At 39.9% G+C, this 19703-nt stretch overlaps 1 protein-coding gene across 2 annotated transcripts in view; it reads left to right on the top strand.

Moving 5' to 3' along the window:
• PCDH9 (protocadherin 9) overlaps nt 1–19703 on the top strand; it is an 89681-nt gene that overhangs the window by 39123 nt on the left and 30855 nt on the right. Inside the window, exon 3 of one of the 2 annotated variants that reach the window (XM_056555489.1) lies at nt 5208–5372. The exons of the other annotated variant lie outside the window; for it this stretch is intronic. Within the exon in view, the coding sequence (XP_056411464.1) occupies nt 5208–5354 (147 nt within the window). The 3' untranslated portion in view covers nt 5355–5372. Of the gene's footprint in view, nt 1–5207; nt 5373–19703 lie in introns of those variants that run through there. 2 annotated transcript variants of the gene reach the window in all.

Below are 19703 nucleotides of genomic sequence, written 5' to 3'. Positions count from 1 at the left end.
CATTGATCCGGCTCAGTTCTTCCTAACACAGTAGACAACCATGATTAAACTAATCTCATTTCTATGAATGGGACCCAATTGGGGCACCTGACAGCTGGACAGGCCAAACGGGGAAAGCATCTTGCAGTGCTCCCCTGTCTGGCCTGCAAATTCACGGCTGATGCACTTTGCCTTCAGTTGTGGCCAGTGATCCGGATCGGTACTATATAGGATCACTTGACATTAGGTTTTACATGGTACATTATGTATTCGGAAATTCATGTATTATAAATTAAGAAAACAGACTATATTTACCTGTTAAAAGGGTAGTCCCATATTTTACTTCTTATCTCTTATCCAAAGGATAGGTGATAAGTGTCTGATTTGGGAGTCCAACCTCTGCAACCCCCTCCTGCAGGGCACCTTGGCTCTCCTTGCACACAGAGTGGAGGTTGACATGTCCGTACATCCCTATGGGAGAGCTGGAGATACACCCATGCTGTACTGTTGTCAAGAATGGTCTATGCTTTGGCTATGTCCTAGCAGAATATAGGAGGTTATCATAATAACTCCATGTGACTGATCAAACATTAACTTGTCAATGTTTCTCCCCATGTTGAGCACCTACAATAAAGCACACTTTAACACTGGTGCTTCTACAGTGATCCCTCAACTTATAATAGCCTCAAAATACAATAGTTTCAACATACAATGGTCTTTTCTGGACCGTTGTAACTCAACATACAATGTACAGACAGTCCACATCTGCGAAACGTGTCAATACCCAGAAGAAGTGACCAATAGGAATGGCCATTTCACTGGTAAAACCCCTGTATTCCTGAAGGGCATGCACTGACTGGCTGTCTGGTAGCGCCCCCTACAGTACAGGGAGGTACATGCTCTGTACTACTCTTTACATGTGCCAGGGATAGCTGATTCTGGTGAGGGCGGCTACATGTTACTTTTTTAGGACAGTGTGTACTGTACAGGACTCCAAATAATCTCCTGTCCTCTACATAGATAGTGATTTACAGCTTCCAGCAGCTCATTCTTACTTTTATATGTAAGGACTTGCTTTATCTGTATTAGGACTTATCTAGTTATCTACTTATTATTATTATTATTATTATTTTATCCTCACCTTTTCCTATTTTTGGATGACATTTTGGGTCTCCGGAACCAATTACCAGGTTTCCATAGAGTTATGGTTTCAACATACAATGGTTGTCCTGGAACCAAATAATATTGTAACTTGAGGGTCCACTGTACTCAAAAGAAGAGCACATGACTAGCAGCAGTGTAGCAGCTGTAGAATCTTACAATACAGAAAGAACCTGGGGAAATATTTAAAGGAGATAACTTTTATTTACTCATGACCTTCTTGCTCTGCCTTCCTGCACTATGTTTAAGGTCTGAGGCTTTTGGGCATGATAAGACTAATCCCTAAGAACAGGCCCAAAGAAAAAAAAAAAGATGCAGTTTATCGTAAAGAATTGGCCAACATATATATATATATATATATATATATATATATATATATATATATATATATATATATTTTATGCTTCTTTTATATCTTGAATATATGTTTCTATAATACAGACAATTTTACTGCTTCCCGTAAAACACAAATCGGTTCATCGGGTTATTTGCCTTTCCATGCAAAAATAAAAGAACAATTATTTTAACTCTTTTTAGGTAAATGTCACAAAGTGTTCACAGTGTTTAAACTTTCTTATTGAACAAAACCTCCCAGATGCTAAACACTCATTTAGGGTAATAGGAAATGAAGAACATTACCAAGCACTTTTCAAGACTAGGTTTAAGTGTAAACATTGATCTTAGTAATAATGTTTGGTTGTATACAAAATGATTTTAATGAACTGTTTTAAGCATCGAAATACAAGATTTTTAAACATTCGATTTCATTATTAACATTGTAAATGTCACAACTCTTCACACTGAATATATGAAAGGCCTGTGTAGTAAAGAGGCAGAACAGAAATGAGACGACATCATGCAGAGATAGCATTAGTAACAGCATACACTGGCAGAAATTACTACACTTAAAAAGTACTTAGATCTCACATGCAAATATGTTTTCAGTGCATTAGGATATGCAAATTTAAGCTGTTAACCTTTTTTATTATTTTCTTTGCAAGTTAGTTAACAAAAGGAAGAAGTTTCAGTGTTAAATACCATGAAGTCCTAAATGCAATCCCGACTAATCTGAAATGTGTTGAGAAAGAAAAAATACTTCTGATCATGTACAAATAGGCGTATGAGAAATGTTCTCCATTGCTCTGTGTTGCGGAGTCTAGTGAGTGAGCACACCAGTATCAAAGCTGACAGCACTCTTTTCACACGAGCATATTACAGATGCATTTTTGCGCCCATATTACGACTAAGCTTTCTGGCCCAACTGTGGGTTTAATGATGCAATCTCATCGCATTAAAGGGGTACTCCGCCCCTAGCATCTTATCCCCTATCCAAAGGATAGGGGATAAGATCTCAGATCGTGGGGGTCCTGCTGCTGGGGACCCCTGGGATCTCTGCTGTGGCACCCCGCTATCATTACTGCACAGAGCAAACTCGCTCTGTGCATAATGATGGGCAATACAGGGGCCGAAGCATCGTTACGCAACAGCTCCGCCCTGTGGTGATGTCATGGCCCACTCCTTCAATACAAGTTTATGGGAGGGGATGTGGCGGCCGTCACGCCCCCTTCCAAAGACTTGCATTAAGGGGGCGGGATGCTTCGGCCCCTGTATCGCCAGTCATTACGCACAGAGCGAGCATGCTCTGTGCAGTAATGATAGCGGGGTGCCGCAGCGGAGATCCCGGGGGTCCACAGCAGTGGGACCCCGGTGATCTGACATCTTATCCCGTATCCTTTGGATAGGGGATAAGATGTCTGGGGGCGTAGTACCCCTTTAATACAATGATATTTCCTAATCATTTTTAAGAAAGAAAAAGTTCAACAAGTAAAATGTCAAGGGATTCAGCTGTTATAGATCGCGAAGTAATGAGCAGGCCAGAGAGCTGCTATAATACAGTATTGTCATTCACACTCTCCTGACTCCGTGTCACATGTTCGAGACAAACTCGCAATGTAAGCCTATGAGCGTGTCTCGATTAGGTGACACAGAAGGGATAGGAGTGTGCGGCAGCATAGATTTTTCCTGGCTCTTTTCCTGCCGATCAAAACTTTTCACATGTTGCTAGGACATGTCAGAAGTATTTCCAGATGACAGGTATTTTCTAAGGAGGACCTGTCATCAGCCAAAAAGGTGCTAACTACAATATCACCAAATTCTTATTGTCTGTTTTTTTTTCAGAGTCGCACCATTCTCGGTATCCCTACTTTTGTAAATTTGTCTATTGTCATGCAAATAGATGGATACATTAAAGGGGTACTCCGCTGCTCTGCATTTGTAACAAACTGTTCTGAACATTGGAGCGCCGGGAGCTCGTGACATCATAGCCCCACTCCCTCAATGCAAGTCTATGGAAGGGGGCATGGCGGCTATCATGCCCCCTCCCATAGAATTGCATTGAGGGAACAGGGCGTGAGGTCATGAGGTGTTGGGGCTATTACATCACAAGCACCCGGTTCCAGTGTTCGGAACAGTTTGTTCCAAACGCTGAGCAGCGGAGTACCCCTTTAACAAATGTGCCATCCTAGCTGCCCAATATAATCTGGGTTTGAACAATTAGAGAGGACTGATGTGCGATGTCTCGGAGATGTCACATGACCTCGACCTCCTCACTTTCCACAGTGAGGCCAGCTAATGCTGCCACATCTGTCATAATAATTGGCTGTATTATATATAACGCTATCTCGCTATAAATATAATAATATTTTACAATTTGTAGATATCCCATATGGCACACCATCATAACATGTCATGTCATGGGAGGTTATTGGCAGCTAGTACCTAGGATATCCAAGGATCATCTCTGCATTAATTTACAAGCATGCAAATTGTCTGCTTTAAAGCGATATGACATTTCACAATAAATTGTCATAAATGATTTAACAATAATACAATACAATAACACAGTTAATATGAATATGAGCTTTACAGCAGCTACAAAAATACATTTAAGCCAATGTATCATGTTAAATTACAAGAAGTAAAATACATAGAATCAAAATGTGCCCTCACAAAATTCCCAAAAGACTTGTTTTTTTATTTTGTAAAATATGTTGATACTTTTACCAGTAAATATAATTTAATGAATCTCAATATATGTGTACTTAAAGGGGTTATCGAGGATTAGAAAAACATAGGTGCTTTCATTCGAAAACAGTGCCAGTCTTGTCCTCAGTTTCTGTTTGGTATTGCAGCTGAGTTCCTTGAGGCAGGGTTCACATGTTGTCAGTGCAAACATTGTAACAACTGTAATTGCAACATTTAAAGGGGTACTCTGGAGGGAACAAAATTATCAAATCAACTGATGCCAGAAAGTTATACAGATTTGTAAATTACTTCTGTATACTTTTTTTTAAACAATTAATCCTTCCAGTATTTATCATCTGCTGTGTGTTCAAGAGAAAGTTGCATAGTTCTTTCTAGTCTGACCACAGTGCTCTCTGCTGGCACCCCTGTCCTTGTCAGGAACTGTCCATGGTAGGAGAGGTTTTCTATGGGAACTCCTGCTCAGTTTTTGCCATGGACAGAGGTGTCACCAGAGAGCACTGTGTTCAGACAGCAAAAATCTACACAACTTCCTCCAGGCATACAGTCAGGCTTCTAGGCCCCGATGCAAAATCTGCTCTGACCTCTTATGGGGCAGATGTGCTTTGCGGCCCACTTAGGCACCAGGTCCCCGGTGGGACCACCACCTCTGCACTCCTTTAGCTACTCCCCGCATACAGTAGCTGATAAGTAATAGAAGATTTGCAATTTTTTTAAAGAAGTAATTTTCAAATCTATAAAACATGTTTCTTTCATTCAGAGTATCCCTTTAAACAATGTGGGTTTTGCTGCTTTTCCATAGATTTGCATAAATCCCATTCATATTATTAATAAAAAATATGGCTGACGACATGTATGGTACTATTTTAAGAAAAAAAAAAAAAAAAGCTATTTTTCTAATTCGTGTTAGCCCCTTTAATTTACCTATAATAAAAGCTAAGAAAAAAAACAGTACAGTAAAATTAGAGTAACCTAGGCAATTACAGCATTGATGTCATACTTTAGTTACCACTTATTTACAGAAGGCTTTAAAGAAGAACTCCAGCAAAAATGAACTCATCCCCTATCCCAGCAATCAGACCCCACACAATCTCCAGGATGAGACCACGACTTTCTGTGAAGAGCTTGTGTTGGCTACTAGTAGACGGCAAGTGCTCCATTCATTTCAATAAAAGACTGCATGGGATCCCGTATGCAGAGACTTGAGATCTGTATGCGGTTTCCTGACCGGACCTAAAACCCGTAGTATACTACGGTTTTAGGTCCGGTCCAAAACCGCATACGGGTCAAAACTGAGCTGACCGAAGTCTTCCTGACTCTATATGCATTTCCCACCCTATTTTGACATGGCCGTATGCATGACCACTTTGAAATGCGGTAAAGCTGCATTTACATCACATTTGCTGCCTGCCTACATTTGCTGCCTACCGGTACCGAAGCCCGTTCACAATATTGAGCCGACCGGAGTCAGACAGTGACTCTGGTCGGCTCATTTCTGCCCCATATCTGGTTTTGTGACCAGATCTAAAACCGTTATATATCATAGTTTTAAGTCTGGTCACAAAACCGGCCACGGGGTAAAAATGAGCCAACCAGAGTCACTATCTGACTCTGGTCAGCTCATTAAAGTGATTGAGAAGCTGTGCAGGTCCGGTTGGGACACTGGAGCGCCCGGTTTTGAAATTTCCCAGCCGGACTCGGCAGCTGTAGGCAGTGAATGTAGTAAGAATGCAGCCTATCAGTGTTTTCTGAATCAGTGTTATACAGATTCCACATATACACAAGACCTTATGTTTCTCTTTAAGGCCTGATTTGCAGAGTACAGTTTTGTTTTTGTATTGTTGAAAAAGAAAGAGTTATTTTTACTAGGAACTACTCCGGGCCTGGGCAACAAAAAAGGCATCATAAATTACGCTGTGTGAACTTGACCATACAATCATCATCTGACAGCATTACTAGTCAGCATCAGAGTAGCTCTGAGGTTTAAATGGATTCGTATTTGTTTCTTGCCTGTGAAATAGCAGACAATATCTGCATCACCTGACTCCTATTGATAAGAAATAGCAGCTCTGGTCTGATTTAATAGCCGTTCTAATATATTTAACTCTGTGAAGTTCAGTTTTCTCAGTAGGCTGTCAATGTATACAGTCACCAGCTGGCTTATCTGAATAGTACTCTGCCGTAGCCTTTAAATAGAATAGCCTTTGACAAGCAATGTGCAGTTGTTCCGTACTGTACAACTGCTGCTCCAGAAAACAGCTACGTTGTGTTGATAATTATCCATTTCTAATTTTACCTACAAAATAGTCTCAGAAATGACTGTTATTACACCTCGCCCAGACCTACAATTAAGGGAACAAGCTTTTTTCCCCTAGTACTTCTCGTACCTTCTATAAAATATCTCATCCAGCTTTTAATATTTCTTCTACAGGGAAAGTGAATTTTCTTAACATTTTGCGTAATGATATATTTTTGTTGTTGTTGTGGGCAGATATTATTAAACATAGGAGAGGAATGTCTGTTGCTAAAATTATATGTTGCAAAGTAATATGTGGGGTAAACAGTAGTTATTGAAATTACTTGCAGTCAGAAATTACTTTTTTTATTTTTTTTGGTCAGTAGAAATATATGGAGTGTAACAGCAGATAAACTAGTTTACATCTTACAATGTTAATGGAAATTTCTTTTAGTTTGCGAAATAACTGTAGTAGGAACGTAATAGCCTTAGTAGTACATTCCTAGCAGTCATATTCAATCAAAACCATGAAAATAATATGTTTGTGTAAAATTGAAAAAGTAATCTAAAAGTCAGTGCAGTGCTCAAAAATCCATCGTCGGGCAATTTAAGTTGTTTCTGGTCCTGGAATTGATGCTATTTTAATTGCAAAATATAGAAACATATGTACATTGCATTGGTCTTGTAGTGATTGCATGACTACTATAAAGCTTGGTGGTGGAGTGGCAGTCTGAAGGGGCAGCACAGTGTATGTTGTGTTTTTCAACCCAATGCACAACTACAATGCCTAACAGACCTTAGAGGGGTTATCCTTGAAAAACTTATACCCTATCCACAGGATAGGAAAAAGGGTCCGACTGCAGGGACAACCCCTGATTTCCAAATGGGGCCATCTTTACCTGCTGAGTTGTTGGCCCACCACCTTCAAAGAGAAATATGCTTAGGAAGTGATGAATCTCTGATATAATCAATGACTGAGGTTGGACACCATTGCAGCTGGTTACTGACCTGCCTGCTCATCAATGCTGAGACTAGTAGGTTTGAGAAGGTGTGGCCAGGAGCTCTCATTGGGATGAGATGGGCCTCATTCTGGGATTGCGGGGGTCCCAGCGGTTGGACCTAGCATGATCAGACACTTATCCCCTAACCTGTAGATAGAGGATATGTTTTTTTTAGAACTGGATAGCACCTTTAAGGCCTTTTTACACAGGTTGATTATTGCCCCATTTAAAAGGCCCAGTGATCAGCCAAAGAATGAGCAAACACAGGCCTTAAAAATTATAATTGCTCTCCAGCACATCTTCCCTTGTAGTCTGGGGATGTGCTGTCAATAATAATGGTAGTAAACACCTTATGAACAACCCAGCAGATTCTTTCATGGCAGTTATCTCTCAATAATTGGGCCTTCTTTAATGAATGCTGATCATCTTTGGCACTAACATCTGCAAATATCTGCCTGTGTATAGGACCCATACAATCTGTGTTAGAGTGTGTGCCTGAAAAGCCATGCCTGTGGAAGCCCCCCCCCCCCTTAAGTGTAGTGGGGGGGGGGGGTTACTACGTGCGTGTGCTGTGCTCAGTTTTTTCATTACCGTTAAAGTAGATTACTGTCATAATTGCTTTGCTAGAAACCTTAGCTATCTGAAAATGCTAAAAGGATTTCAGTCACACATGAATTACACAAGTTCACAAGCACTACATTTGTGCTAATATCATAAATACGATAACTGATTCAGTACAGTGGTATAACACAAAACTACTAGGACCCAAAAACTCCAACAAAGCAAATAATACAGTAGTGGAACTGAATATGAATACTGTAGATGCCATAAGAGTCATAGATGGGATTACCATTATGGTCCTTTTACTCAGTAGAATGTATAGGACCAGATAACATAAAAATGTACTGCAATGGAATCAAATGTCTTACTTTAACTTTAAGATCATATGAATCCCAAATATTGATGTCTGCAATTCTTTGATTTCCTTCACAGCAATGCCCACCTTATTGTGCTGATAGAATATAGTTATGTATAGTACATCCTAGAACCACGTGTCTTCTTTCTCTGATAGATAGAAGTATGTATTTCATGGATGAATTCCATCACTTTATCAACACATGCATTTAAAGAATATTCACAAGGGGGGAGTATGAATGTTATGAAATGACACTTGATGCTCTCAGCTTTTCACAGCCCTGGATTTGGCCATATTGTTTGTAACACATGATCCATGGAGTTGACATCCCTTTGAATATTTATAAGGCATAGCAATGTGCGGTATACGGCCTGTCTGAGGCTTTAAATTAATTAGCAACAGAGCCGGAAATTCCCTTGGTAAAAGGCATGTGTGAGAAATGTTAAAGAAAACATCTAGGAAGAAAAAGGTTAATATGTGTGTTTTATACATTAGCCGTATACAAGGCTACACTGCTAACTATAGTTGGGCCAGTACAAAATAGCTTTTTTTCTTTTGAGGATGGTATTTTCTCTAAGATTTAGAAGAGAAAACACTATAGACAGAGGTGTAACGTAAAGATTCTGAGCCCCAATGTAAAATCTGTAACAGGCCCCCCAACTATAAAGCTTTATTAATGGCCCAAGGGCCCAGGTGCAACTGCACTTTCTGCACCCTTTGTAGTTACAAAGAACCTTTGAGAACATGGAAGACATGGCAACAAAGTAGATTGATTATGTGCAATATCGTTTTGGGTCCTTGTATCAATAGATATTTATGTTTATTCATATTTCTTTAATTGTGAGTCTTAGCATGAAAATTACTTTATTCACTCCTTTAGGATGAAGGGCGTACCTGTAAGCCCCTCGCCTGGTCCCGGTGTTTAAAACGGGGTCACATCGTGACCCCACATCACACCGGGTTGTGCCACGTGCTATTAACCCTTCAGACGCTTTAGACGTCTAAAAATGATGATTAAAGGCTTCCCGGCAGCTCAGTCGGGCTGATCGGGACATTGCGATAAAAATGCGATATCTCGATCAGCTAGGACGTGAGCGGAGACCCCCTTACTTTGCTCCGTCGCGTCCGATCGGCGTTTGATTGCTCCAAGCCTGAGCTACAGGCTTGAGCAGTCGAGCCCCTATCTTGCTGATCCATGCAAAGCTATGGCTTTGCAGGGATCAGGGTAAAAGATCAGTGTGTGCAGTGCATTAACTCCCTATGGGAGCTATAACACTGCAAAAAAAAGTGAAAAAAAAGTTAACAAAGGTCATTTAACCCCTTCCCTAATAAAAGTTTGAATCAAACTGTGTAAATAAAAATAAACATATGTGGTATCGCTGCGTGCGGAAATGTCCGAACTATAAAAATATATGGTTAATTAAACTGCACGGTCAATGGCATACGCGCAAAAAAATTCCAGAGTCTAAAATAGCGTATTTTTGGTAACTTTTTACATAAGCCATCAAAGAGGCAATCAAAAAGTTCAATCAATACAAAAATGGTACCGATAAAAGTAACAAAATTTTGTCGCACAATGAATTTTTTTCCGTTTTGCCGTGGATTTTTTTGTAAAATGACTAATGTCACTGCAAATAAGAATTGGTGGTGCAAAAAATAAGCCATTATATCAAATTTTATGTGCAAAATTGAAAGGGTTATGCTTTTTAGAAGGTGATGAGGAAAAAATGAAAATGCAAAAACAGAAAAACCCTGCGTCCTTAAGGAGTTAATGTATTTCAACTTGACAGTAAAGACTGTGTGGCTGGTTTGGCTTATGCACATGGTATTAAACTCAAAAAAGTACAGTTATTGTATTCATATTTAGGAGTCATGCACATGGAAGTATGATGGCTCTGCCCAACCTCTGAATTGGATGGAGCCATAATTATACACCTATAGAAGTGTTTATGGCCCTACTTTATCTCTAAATGGCCTTAAACTTATATAGAAGCATTTCGTTTTCTTTTTCTGTTTCATTCCTATTGAGTCTAAAACAAACATTTTATTGGATGCTGTAGGTATTCTCTACTAGAATGGCCAGAATATCCTGGTAAAATGGTGCTTCAAGAGGCAAAAAAAAAGCAGTGTGCCTATGACTTCATATTATAGATCCACAAATACCCTATATACCTCAGTATATGCTAAGTACACATTCATTTGCCATGTACATGATGGCTTAGAATTTCAAGACACACGATCCCAGAAGCTACTGCCTGCTCACTTGACTGTTAATACTCAAGTAAACTCTTCTGCATGTAAAAATACTTATACAACATTCTTAAAGGGGTTGCCTGGTGGAATTGAATGCTTTCTTATTGTCCTCAGGCTGCCTAATGAGATAACAAACCATTTAACTCCCCTTCCTCTGCTCCCTCGTACGCTTTTGAATCGTAACTCCTCCTTGAAGCAGAGGCACTGGCTATATTATCAAACATAAGTAGCTTGTCATAGCATTGCTCCTCCCCAATTCCTTTAGTCCACCTTGCTGGCTCTGCTACCAGAGATGGACTGAGCCTAACAACAGGCAGTGAACAACAAGTAAAGTGGAAGTAAGATTTTTAGTGGTAAAAACTTTAGACACATTTTTAGGGGATGAGAAAGCTACATTTTTACAAACAATAAATGTCAGATTTGCTTGTTGGCAGTCCTCTTATCAGATAAAAAAAAATGAAATTTAAGTGTTCATTTAATATCTATGCACAAATTTCACAAATTACTGACATATTGGATCACATTTTCCTTTACTAAAACAGAAAGGAGAGGCGCTCTATGGCGCAGGATAGCTACAAAGTATGGGCAAAGGGGGGAGGAGATAAGCAGCTTACCGGAGCAGGTTGTGTACCCGCATACACAACAATGGTAAGCGTGTGGATGAAGGTAAAAGTTCAGCCTGACTGAAGCCTTCCTATGTAAAGATATGGAACAGCAAGCAACTTCAGTGTAGAATAGGAATCAACGGCACTGTGCAGGACTTGAATCACGGGAGACACCAGGTAGCATGTTAAATCTTTACTAGAGAACCATGCAATGCATTTCACTGCGCAAGCGCAGATTCCACAGGCAGGCCTAAGGAAGATGCGCTTGTGCAGTGAAAGCGTTGCATGGTTCTCCAGTAAAGATTTTACACGCTACTTGGTGTCTCCCGTGATTGAAGTCCTCCTGCACAGCGCCGTTGATTCCTGTTCTACACTGAAGTCGCTTGCAGTTCCATTTTACTTTGCTAGTAATTTATCTTGGTTGCAGAATCCTAAAATATTTTATACAAGACTAAAACAAATACATATATCATTTTGTAGTGTATTTTAAAATATCATAAGCTTTTCATAAAAGGCTTGCAGTCGGCATGTACAGCACTGAAATGCTATGGAAGACTCTATACCAACCTTAATTTAGCAACTATTATAATTAAATCAGTGCATATTACCAGGACACCATAATTAAATCAGTGAAAATAGATAAGGATATTGCGTAAGTTATTAAAAACAGATGTTAGAGCCATAGAAATCTTCTGGAGTAGGTGTATGGAGTTAAGAGGTAAGAATAGCAACATAGAAAGTCAAGAAAAAAACCAGAGCAATGTATCTTATCTGTAATATAATTAGCAGGAGAACAGTAAAAATGGAAGAAAACCTCCTGCTGAAAATTATAACACAATATTTCAAACCCGTGACCATATGAAATATGTATCAATTATTTGTCCTTTGGTACATACATAAAAAAAAAAGAAAAAGATGTGATATTTATTTCTAATTTTTAATTTAACTATATATTCTCTAGGGCTAAATGTGAGAGTTCCTGTACAGATCGTGTCCCAGAAATACCTTTTTTATTAGAACAGACAAGGATACTGTGACACCCACCAATAGACACATAACACTGGATCCACCACCATTTACAGTTCATCCTCACCCCTCCATGTAGAATGACCTTGGAAAAGTTCACGGAGAATGTGCAATAGTATCTACAATACAATGTTTTCCCTTTAAAGGAAATTCAAACATAAAAGAGTTTCGAGGGGAGCATATAGAAGCTGATAAGTACTGGAAGGATTAAGATTTTTAAATAGAAGTTATTTACAAATCTGTTTAACTTTCTGGCACCAGCTGAATTAAAATATTGTTTTTATCTAGGGGAGTACCCCTTTAAAGAATCCCTGTCATTTCAGCAGTCCTTATAAAAGGAGGCCTTATAGAATATTTTATTACAGAAAAATGCCTATTACCACTTACTATCCTTCTCTTCTCTTACCACCTACTGTCAGTCCCAATAATTTACTCTCAATTTACTGCTATACCCCATCTTAAGAGAGAAAGACATGAGACAGGTTTTAGATGGACATAAGGATCTTTTAATGTTGCAGTCTATAAAGGTCAATAAGAAGGAGAGGGAGATGATGAGATGGGAGCAGCTACAAAGTGTGAGAGAGACACAAACGCACAGATATTTTGCTTTTGTCTTACACCAGTGCTGTACTACTGTGTAATGTTCTCCATGCTGCCTCAGCCCCTGAGTGTACAGATGTGTTCTTTCATAACTTTATATACTGTATATGTACCAGCTTTTATTCCCTAATCCTTGTTGGGGAGGAAAATCAACAAAGGAGGAAGCTTTTGAGTTCATATCCCATACTCATATATTGTTGTCATGTCCCAACCCAATAACCCATCCCCATATCCCGTCCTCATATCTCAACCTCATATCCCCACCTCCTATCCCATCCTCATATCTCACCCTTATATTCCGTCCTCATATCCCGATCTCCTATCCCGACCTCCTATCCTGTCCTCATATCCCCTCCTAATATCTCGATCTAATATCTCGACCTCATATCCCATCCTCATATCTTGACCTCATATCCTTACCTCATATCCCGTCATCATAACCCGACCCCGTCCCCATATCCCATCCCCATATCCCAACCTCATATCCCGTCCTCATATCCCTTTCTCATATCTCAACCTCATATCCCGTCTTCATATCCCATCCTCATCCTCATATCCTGTCCTCCTATCCCGTCCTCCTATCTCGACCTCATATCCCCTCCTCATATCCCGACCTCATATCTCATTCCCATATCCCGTCCCCATATCCCGACCTGTTATCCCATCCTCATATCCCGTCCTCACATCTCGACCTCATATCCCATCCTCATATCCCATCCTCATATCCTGTCCTCATATCTCGTCCTCATATCCTACACTCCTATCTCAACCTCCTATCCTGTCCTCATATCCTGTCCTCATATCCCAACCTCATATCCTGTCCTCATATCCCCACCTCATGTCCTGTCCCATCCTCATATACCAACCTCATATCCCATCCTCATATGTTGTCCTCATATTCATATCCCGTGCTTATGTCCCATCCTCATATCCTGTCCCTCAGGTGGGACTGATTTGTGATGAAGATATTGTAAGCTGAAAATTGAAGGGGATGTGGCTTTGAGGGACTGGGCGAGATTTGCAAGCCAGATCAATGCACAAAAAGGGTAGAGAATAAAAGGGGTGGGGCTTAACAATGGGTTTGTGTCTTTGTGAGATGGGGTGTGGCTTGCAAGTCGGACTGACACATTCACCAGGAGATGCAGAGCGGAGCTTGTGGAATAAGGTACTGTAAGTCCCAAATACTTGCATGGGACAGGAAACAAAAACCCATGTTTTATGTAAGGGTGTAGGTAAGGGTTAATTTAACTATCATATATTTTTATTTCACATATAAGTAATATGTGTACCAGGTATTATTGAAATATCTCCTGCCGTACGAAAATTATATGGGAACATACATTTCCCATAGATTTGCATGGGACTTTAAACAAAAACCCTGAACCTCACAAATGGGGGTAGTTAAGGGTTAAATTAACTATCCTATATTTTAAGTGGACATATAAGTAACATTTGACCAAGTATTATCGAAATATCTCCAGCCGTTTGGAAGTTATGCAGTAACATATATTTCCCATAGACTTGTATGGGACTTTAAACAAAAACCCTGACTCCAGCAAATGGGGGTGTGTACGGGTTATGTTACCTATCCTATGTTTGTTGTTGACATATAAGTAACATGTGTGCCAAGTTTCATGTTAATGTCTTTAGTCGTTTGGACGTGATGCTGGAACATACAGACACACACACAAATACATACATAAATACACACAATTTGATATATATATATATATAGATAGCACAACTGGCCTCCAAATAGCAATACATAGCTTTGAAGATATTTCCTTATCAGTAAATTGATGATATATGCACAAATCTGTTATTATATTGATTTATTAAATTGGTAAACTTTATTTAAAAATTATGTTATCAATTTACTATTGCTTGTAATTAATATTTTTTAACCTCTTCACGCAGAACATCATATTTATATACGGCGTTCATTAAATGCGCGCTCTCGGGCACTGATCTGGTTAATTAGCTAAAGTCCCGCCCGACACCCATGCAGGAACAGCGGGTGTGTGGCATGATCAGCGGGTGCGCAGCGTTATCGACGTGAGCTGCGGGCGTCCGGAGGCCCGGCAGCGGCGTCCACGATGTGCCCAGCCCCTTACAAGTTGCAAAACTACAACTCCCAGCATGTCCAGACAGTATGGGCATGCTGGGAGTTGTAGTTTTGCAACATCTGGAGGACCACAGTTTAGAAACCACTACACAGTGGTGGAAACCACTGTGTAGTGGTTTCTAAACTGTGGTCTTCCAGATGTTGCAAAACTACAACTTCCAGCATGCCCAGACAGCCAATCCCTGTGTAGTGGTTTCTAAACTGTGGTCCTCCAGATATTGCAAAACTACAACTCCCAGCATTCCCAGACAGCCAATCCCTGTGTACTGGTCTCCAAACTGTGGTCCTCCACATATTGTAAAACTACAATTCCCAGCATGCCCGGATGCAAACGGCTGTCTGGGCATGCTGGAAGTTGTAGTTGTGTTCCTTCAGCTGTTGCAAAACTACAACTCCCAGCATGCCCAGACAGCCATTTGCCGTCTGGGCATGCTGTGATTTGTAGTTTTGCAAGACCTAGAGAGACACAGTTTAGAATTCACTGTGCAACGGACTCTAATTTGTGGCCCTCCAGATGTTGCAAAACTACAACTCCCAACATGCCTGGCAGCAAATGTCAGTAGATGCTGAGAGTTGTAGTTTTGCAACAGCTGGAGGCACACTGGTGGGTAAACACTAAGTTAGTCTGTTACCTAATTCAGTGTTTTCCCACCAGTGTGCCTCCAGCTGTAGCCAAACTACAAACTACTTGATGTTTAGAGTTGTAGTTTTGCAACAGATCGAGTTTGCGCCCATAAACACCCAATGTGAATGTACCCTGCTTCCCAATGCAAGTTTGAGCTGTGGCAAATTTCCATCGCAACTCAAACTCCCAGCAGGAAACTCACTGCAAACCCCCACCCTTGTAAATGTACCCTAAAAACACTAACTACACTACACTACCAAAAAATAAAAAGTAAAACACTACATATACACCCTTACACAATTCCCCCCCCCCCCAATAAAAATGAAAAACTTTCCGTATGGCAGCGTTTCCAAAACAGAGCCTTCAGCTGTTACAAAACAACAACTCCCGGCATTGCCGGACTGCCATTGACTGTTCAGGCATGCTGGGAGTTTTGCAAAAGCTGGGGCACCTTGTTTGGGAAACGCTGGCGTAGGGTATTTTTGGCGGTGGAGGCAAGTGTAATGCTTGAATCCGTTTCCACCCCTATGCAAATCCCTAATTTATGCCTCAAATGTGCATGGCACTCTCTCACCTCGGAGCTGTCATATTTCTTGGCAACAGTTTAGGGCCACGAAAGGGGTATTTCCATACTCGGGAGAAATTGTGTTACAAATTTTGTGAGGCTCTTCCTCCTTTTACCCCTTATGAAAAGGAAACATTTTTATACTAACATGCTGGTGTTGCCCCATACTTTTCATTTTCACAAGAGAAAAAAGGAAAACAAGACCCCCAAATTTTGTACCACAATTTCTCCTGAGTACGGAAATACTCCATATGTGGATGTGAAGTGCTCTGCGGGCACACAACAGGGCTCAAGTGAGAGCGCACCATGTACATTTGAGGCCTAAATTGGTGACTTGCACAGGGGTGGCTCATTTTACAGCGGTTCTGACATAAACGGAAAAAAAAAAAAACACCCACATGTGACCCCCATTTTGGAAACAACACCCCTCATGGAACATAACAAAGGTTATAGAGAGCCTTAACACTCCACATGTGTTTGACTAATTTTCGTTTCATTTGGACATGAAAATGAAAAATTAGATTTTTTTTCACAAAAATGCTGGTGTTACCCCAAAGTTTTCATCTTCGCCCGGGGTAATAGTAAAAAATTTGTAACCTCATTTCTTCTGAGTAAGGAAATACCCCAAATCTGTATGAAAGTGCTGTGCGGGCGCACTACGGGGCTCAGAAGAGAAGGAGCGCCATTGTGCTTTTGGAGAGAGAATTTGGCTGGAATTGAAGGCCATGTTCGTTTACAAAGCCCCCATGCTGCCAGAGCAGTGGACCCCCCCCCCACATGTGACCCCATTTTGGAAACTACACCCCTCACGAAATGTAATAAGGGGTGCAGTGAGCATTTACACCCCACAGCTGTCTGACAGATTTTTGGAACAGTGGTCCGTGAAATTGAATAATTCCAGCGATCTGTCAAATGCTTGGGGGGGTGTAAATTCTCACTGCACCCCTTATTAAATTGTGTGAGGGGTGTAGTTTCCAAAATGGGGTCACATGTGGAGGGGTCCACTGTTCTGGCACCATGGGGGCTTTGTAAACGCATATGGCCCCCAACTTCTATTCCAACCAAATTCTCTTTCCAAAAGCCCAATGGTGCTCCTTCTCTTCTGAGCCCTGTAGTGTGCCCGCAGAGCAGTTTACATCCATATATGGGGTATTTCCAAAGAAATAGGGTTACAAATTTTGGGAGCTTTCTCTCCTATTACCCCTTGTAAAAATACAAACTATGGGGTAACACCAGCATTTCAGTGAAAAATATCAAAATTTTTATTTTCACGCCCAACTAGTGAAAATATGTCAAACATCTGTGGGGTGTTATGGCTCACTGTACCCCTTGTTACGTGCCTTTAGGGGTGTAGTTTCCAAAATAGTATGCCATGTGTTTTTAGTTTTCTTTTTTGCTTTTCTGGCACCATAGGGGCTTCCTAAATACGACATGCCCCCCAAAAGCCATTTCAGCAAAATTTCCTTTTCAAAAGCCAAATTTGGCTCCTTCTCTTCTGCGCATTATAGTGCACCCGCTGTTTGCTTTACATCCACACATGAGGTATTTCCACAATGGGTTACAAATTTTGGGGGGCATTTTCTCCTATTACTCCTAGTAAAAATTGTAAATTTGGGGGAAAAAATGCATTTTAGTGGAATTTTTTTTTCCATTCACACCTCCCGCTACAAAAAGTCATCAAACACCTGTGGGGTGTTAAGGCTCACTGTGTCCTTTGTTACATTCCTTGAGGGGTGTAGTTTCCAAAATAGTATGCCATGTGTTTATTTATTTTTTTTTTTTTTTCTGTTCTGGCACCATGGGGGCTTCCTAAATGCAACATACCCCCCAAAAGCCATTTCAGCAAAATTTGCTCTCCAAAATCCCATTGTTGCTCCTTCCTCTCCTTCCTTTCTGAGCCCTCTACTGCATCCACAGAACACTTTACATCCACATATGAGGTATTTCCTTACTCGAGAGGAGTTGGGTTACAAATTTTGGGGGGGGGGGGGGGCTTTTTCTCCTTTTACCCCTTGTAAAAATTCAAAAAATGGGTCTACAAAAACATGTTAGTGTAAAAATGTAAGATTTTGAATTCTCTCCTTCATGTTGCTGCTTTTCCTGTGAAATACCTAAAGGGTTAACACACTTTCTGAATGTCATTTTGAATACTTTGAGGGGTGTAGTTGATATAATGGGGTAATTTATGGGGTATTTCTCACAGAAAGGTCTCTCAAATCCACTTCAAACTGAACTGTTTACTGAAAAAAATTAAGTTTTTGAAATTTTCATGGAAAATTGCTGCTAAACTTTGAAACCCTTTAATGTCTTCAAAAAATAAAAACATGTCAGCTTTATGATGCCAACATAAAGTAGACATATTGTATGTGTGAACTAATGTATAATTTGTTTGGTATGTCCATTTTCCTTACAAGCAGAGAGTTTCAAAGTAAAAAAAAATGCAACATTTTCACATTTTTCATGACATTTTTTTATTTTTCACCAACAAATGATGCAAGTATTGCTGAAAATTTACCACTAACGTAAAGTAGAATATGTCACGAAAAAACATTCTCGGAATCAAAATCAATAGTTAAAGCATCTCAGAGTTATTAATGCTTAAAATGACCGAGGTCAGATTTGCAAAAAACGGCTGTGTCCTTAAGGTCAAAATTAAGGGGTTAAGCAAAATATAAAAGAAAGAAAAATAACTTGATGAATTATTAGATATAAAAACACAAGAAAAGTTTCATCTCTCCGATTAGGAAAATACTATTCTGTAGTTGGAAATAAATTTACATTCTAGGCTTCTGCTGAGAATGCCAAGAATGTAGCATTCTGTTAAGAACATCAATAGGTAAATTCCTTGTGTACGGCGCAATTCATCCATTGTTTATCAGTGAGAGCTAGAGGTCAAGTGCATAGGTAAAATACAAAATAAATATTTCAAATACAAGGGTAGATACAGCCTTGCCTTTCTAAAAATCCACAATTACTTTGGCACATAAATATTTAAATTGTCACTTTATCATTGTGAACAAGAAATGCAGGTGGGTCATTCAATTCCCCATCTTCGGTGTTCAAATAATGCTTTTTCTTTATTTTAGTGTAAACATTTGCATCACCCCTGACAGCACAGAATATCAGGGCCATCCAGCTTACATTGTTTGCACTTGAAATGCAATCTCTTATTTCAGAAATTGAAGCGGTAACCAACTACTCTAAATATTTTATTGATAAATAATGGCCCAATTTACTTGGCTCCCATCCATAATTTAACGTTTTTCCTCTGGCTTTACAATTAGGGAATTATTGTACATGAAAGGTTCCTTAAGATGTATGGGTGCCATTAGTGTTTGCATTAAGATCCTACGCTAAACAGTAGTATACTTATTTGCTAAGCATTTAAGCTGAAATAAAATTAAATGTGGAGTATATGATTATATTATGATCCCGGATATATGAATGTGATACAGCAAGTGTTGAAAATTTATTTTTTTAAACTCAATGCAAAAGTCTGTGTTATAAATATAATAGAACACCCCTTGTCTTAAATGGGGCCTTAGCCAGCTGGCACCTTTGGTCTTTAT

The sequence above is a fragment of the Hyla sarda genome, chromosome 2 (assembly GCF_029499605.1).
Source record: "Hyla sarda isolate aHylSar1 chromosome 2, aHylSar1.hap1, whole genome shotgun sequence".
Classification (NCBI taxonomy): domain Eukaryota; kingdom Metazoa; phylum Chordata; class Amphibia; order Anura; family Hylidae; genus Hyla; species Hyla sarda.
Note: the sequence above shows the minus strand (reverse complement) of the source record. Positions and strands in the feature narration are given on the sequence as shown.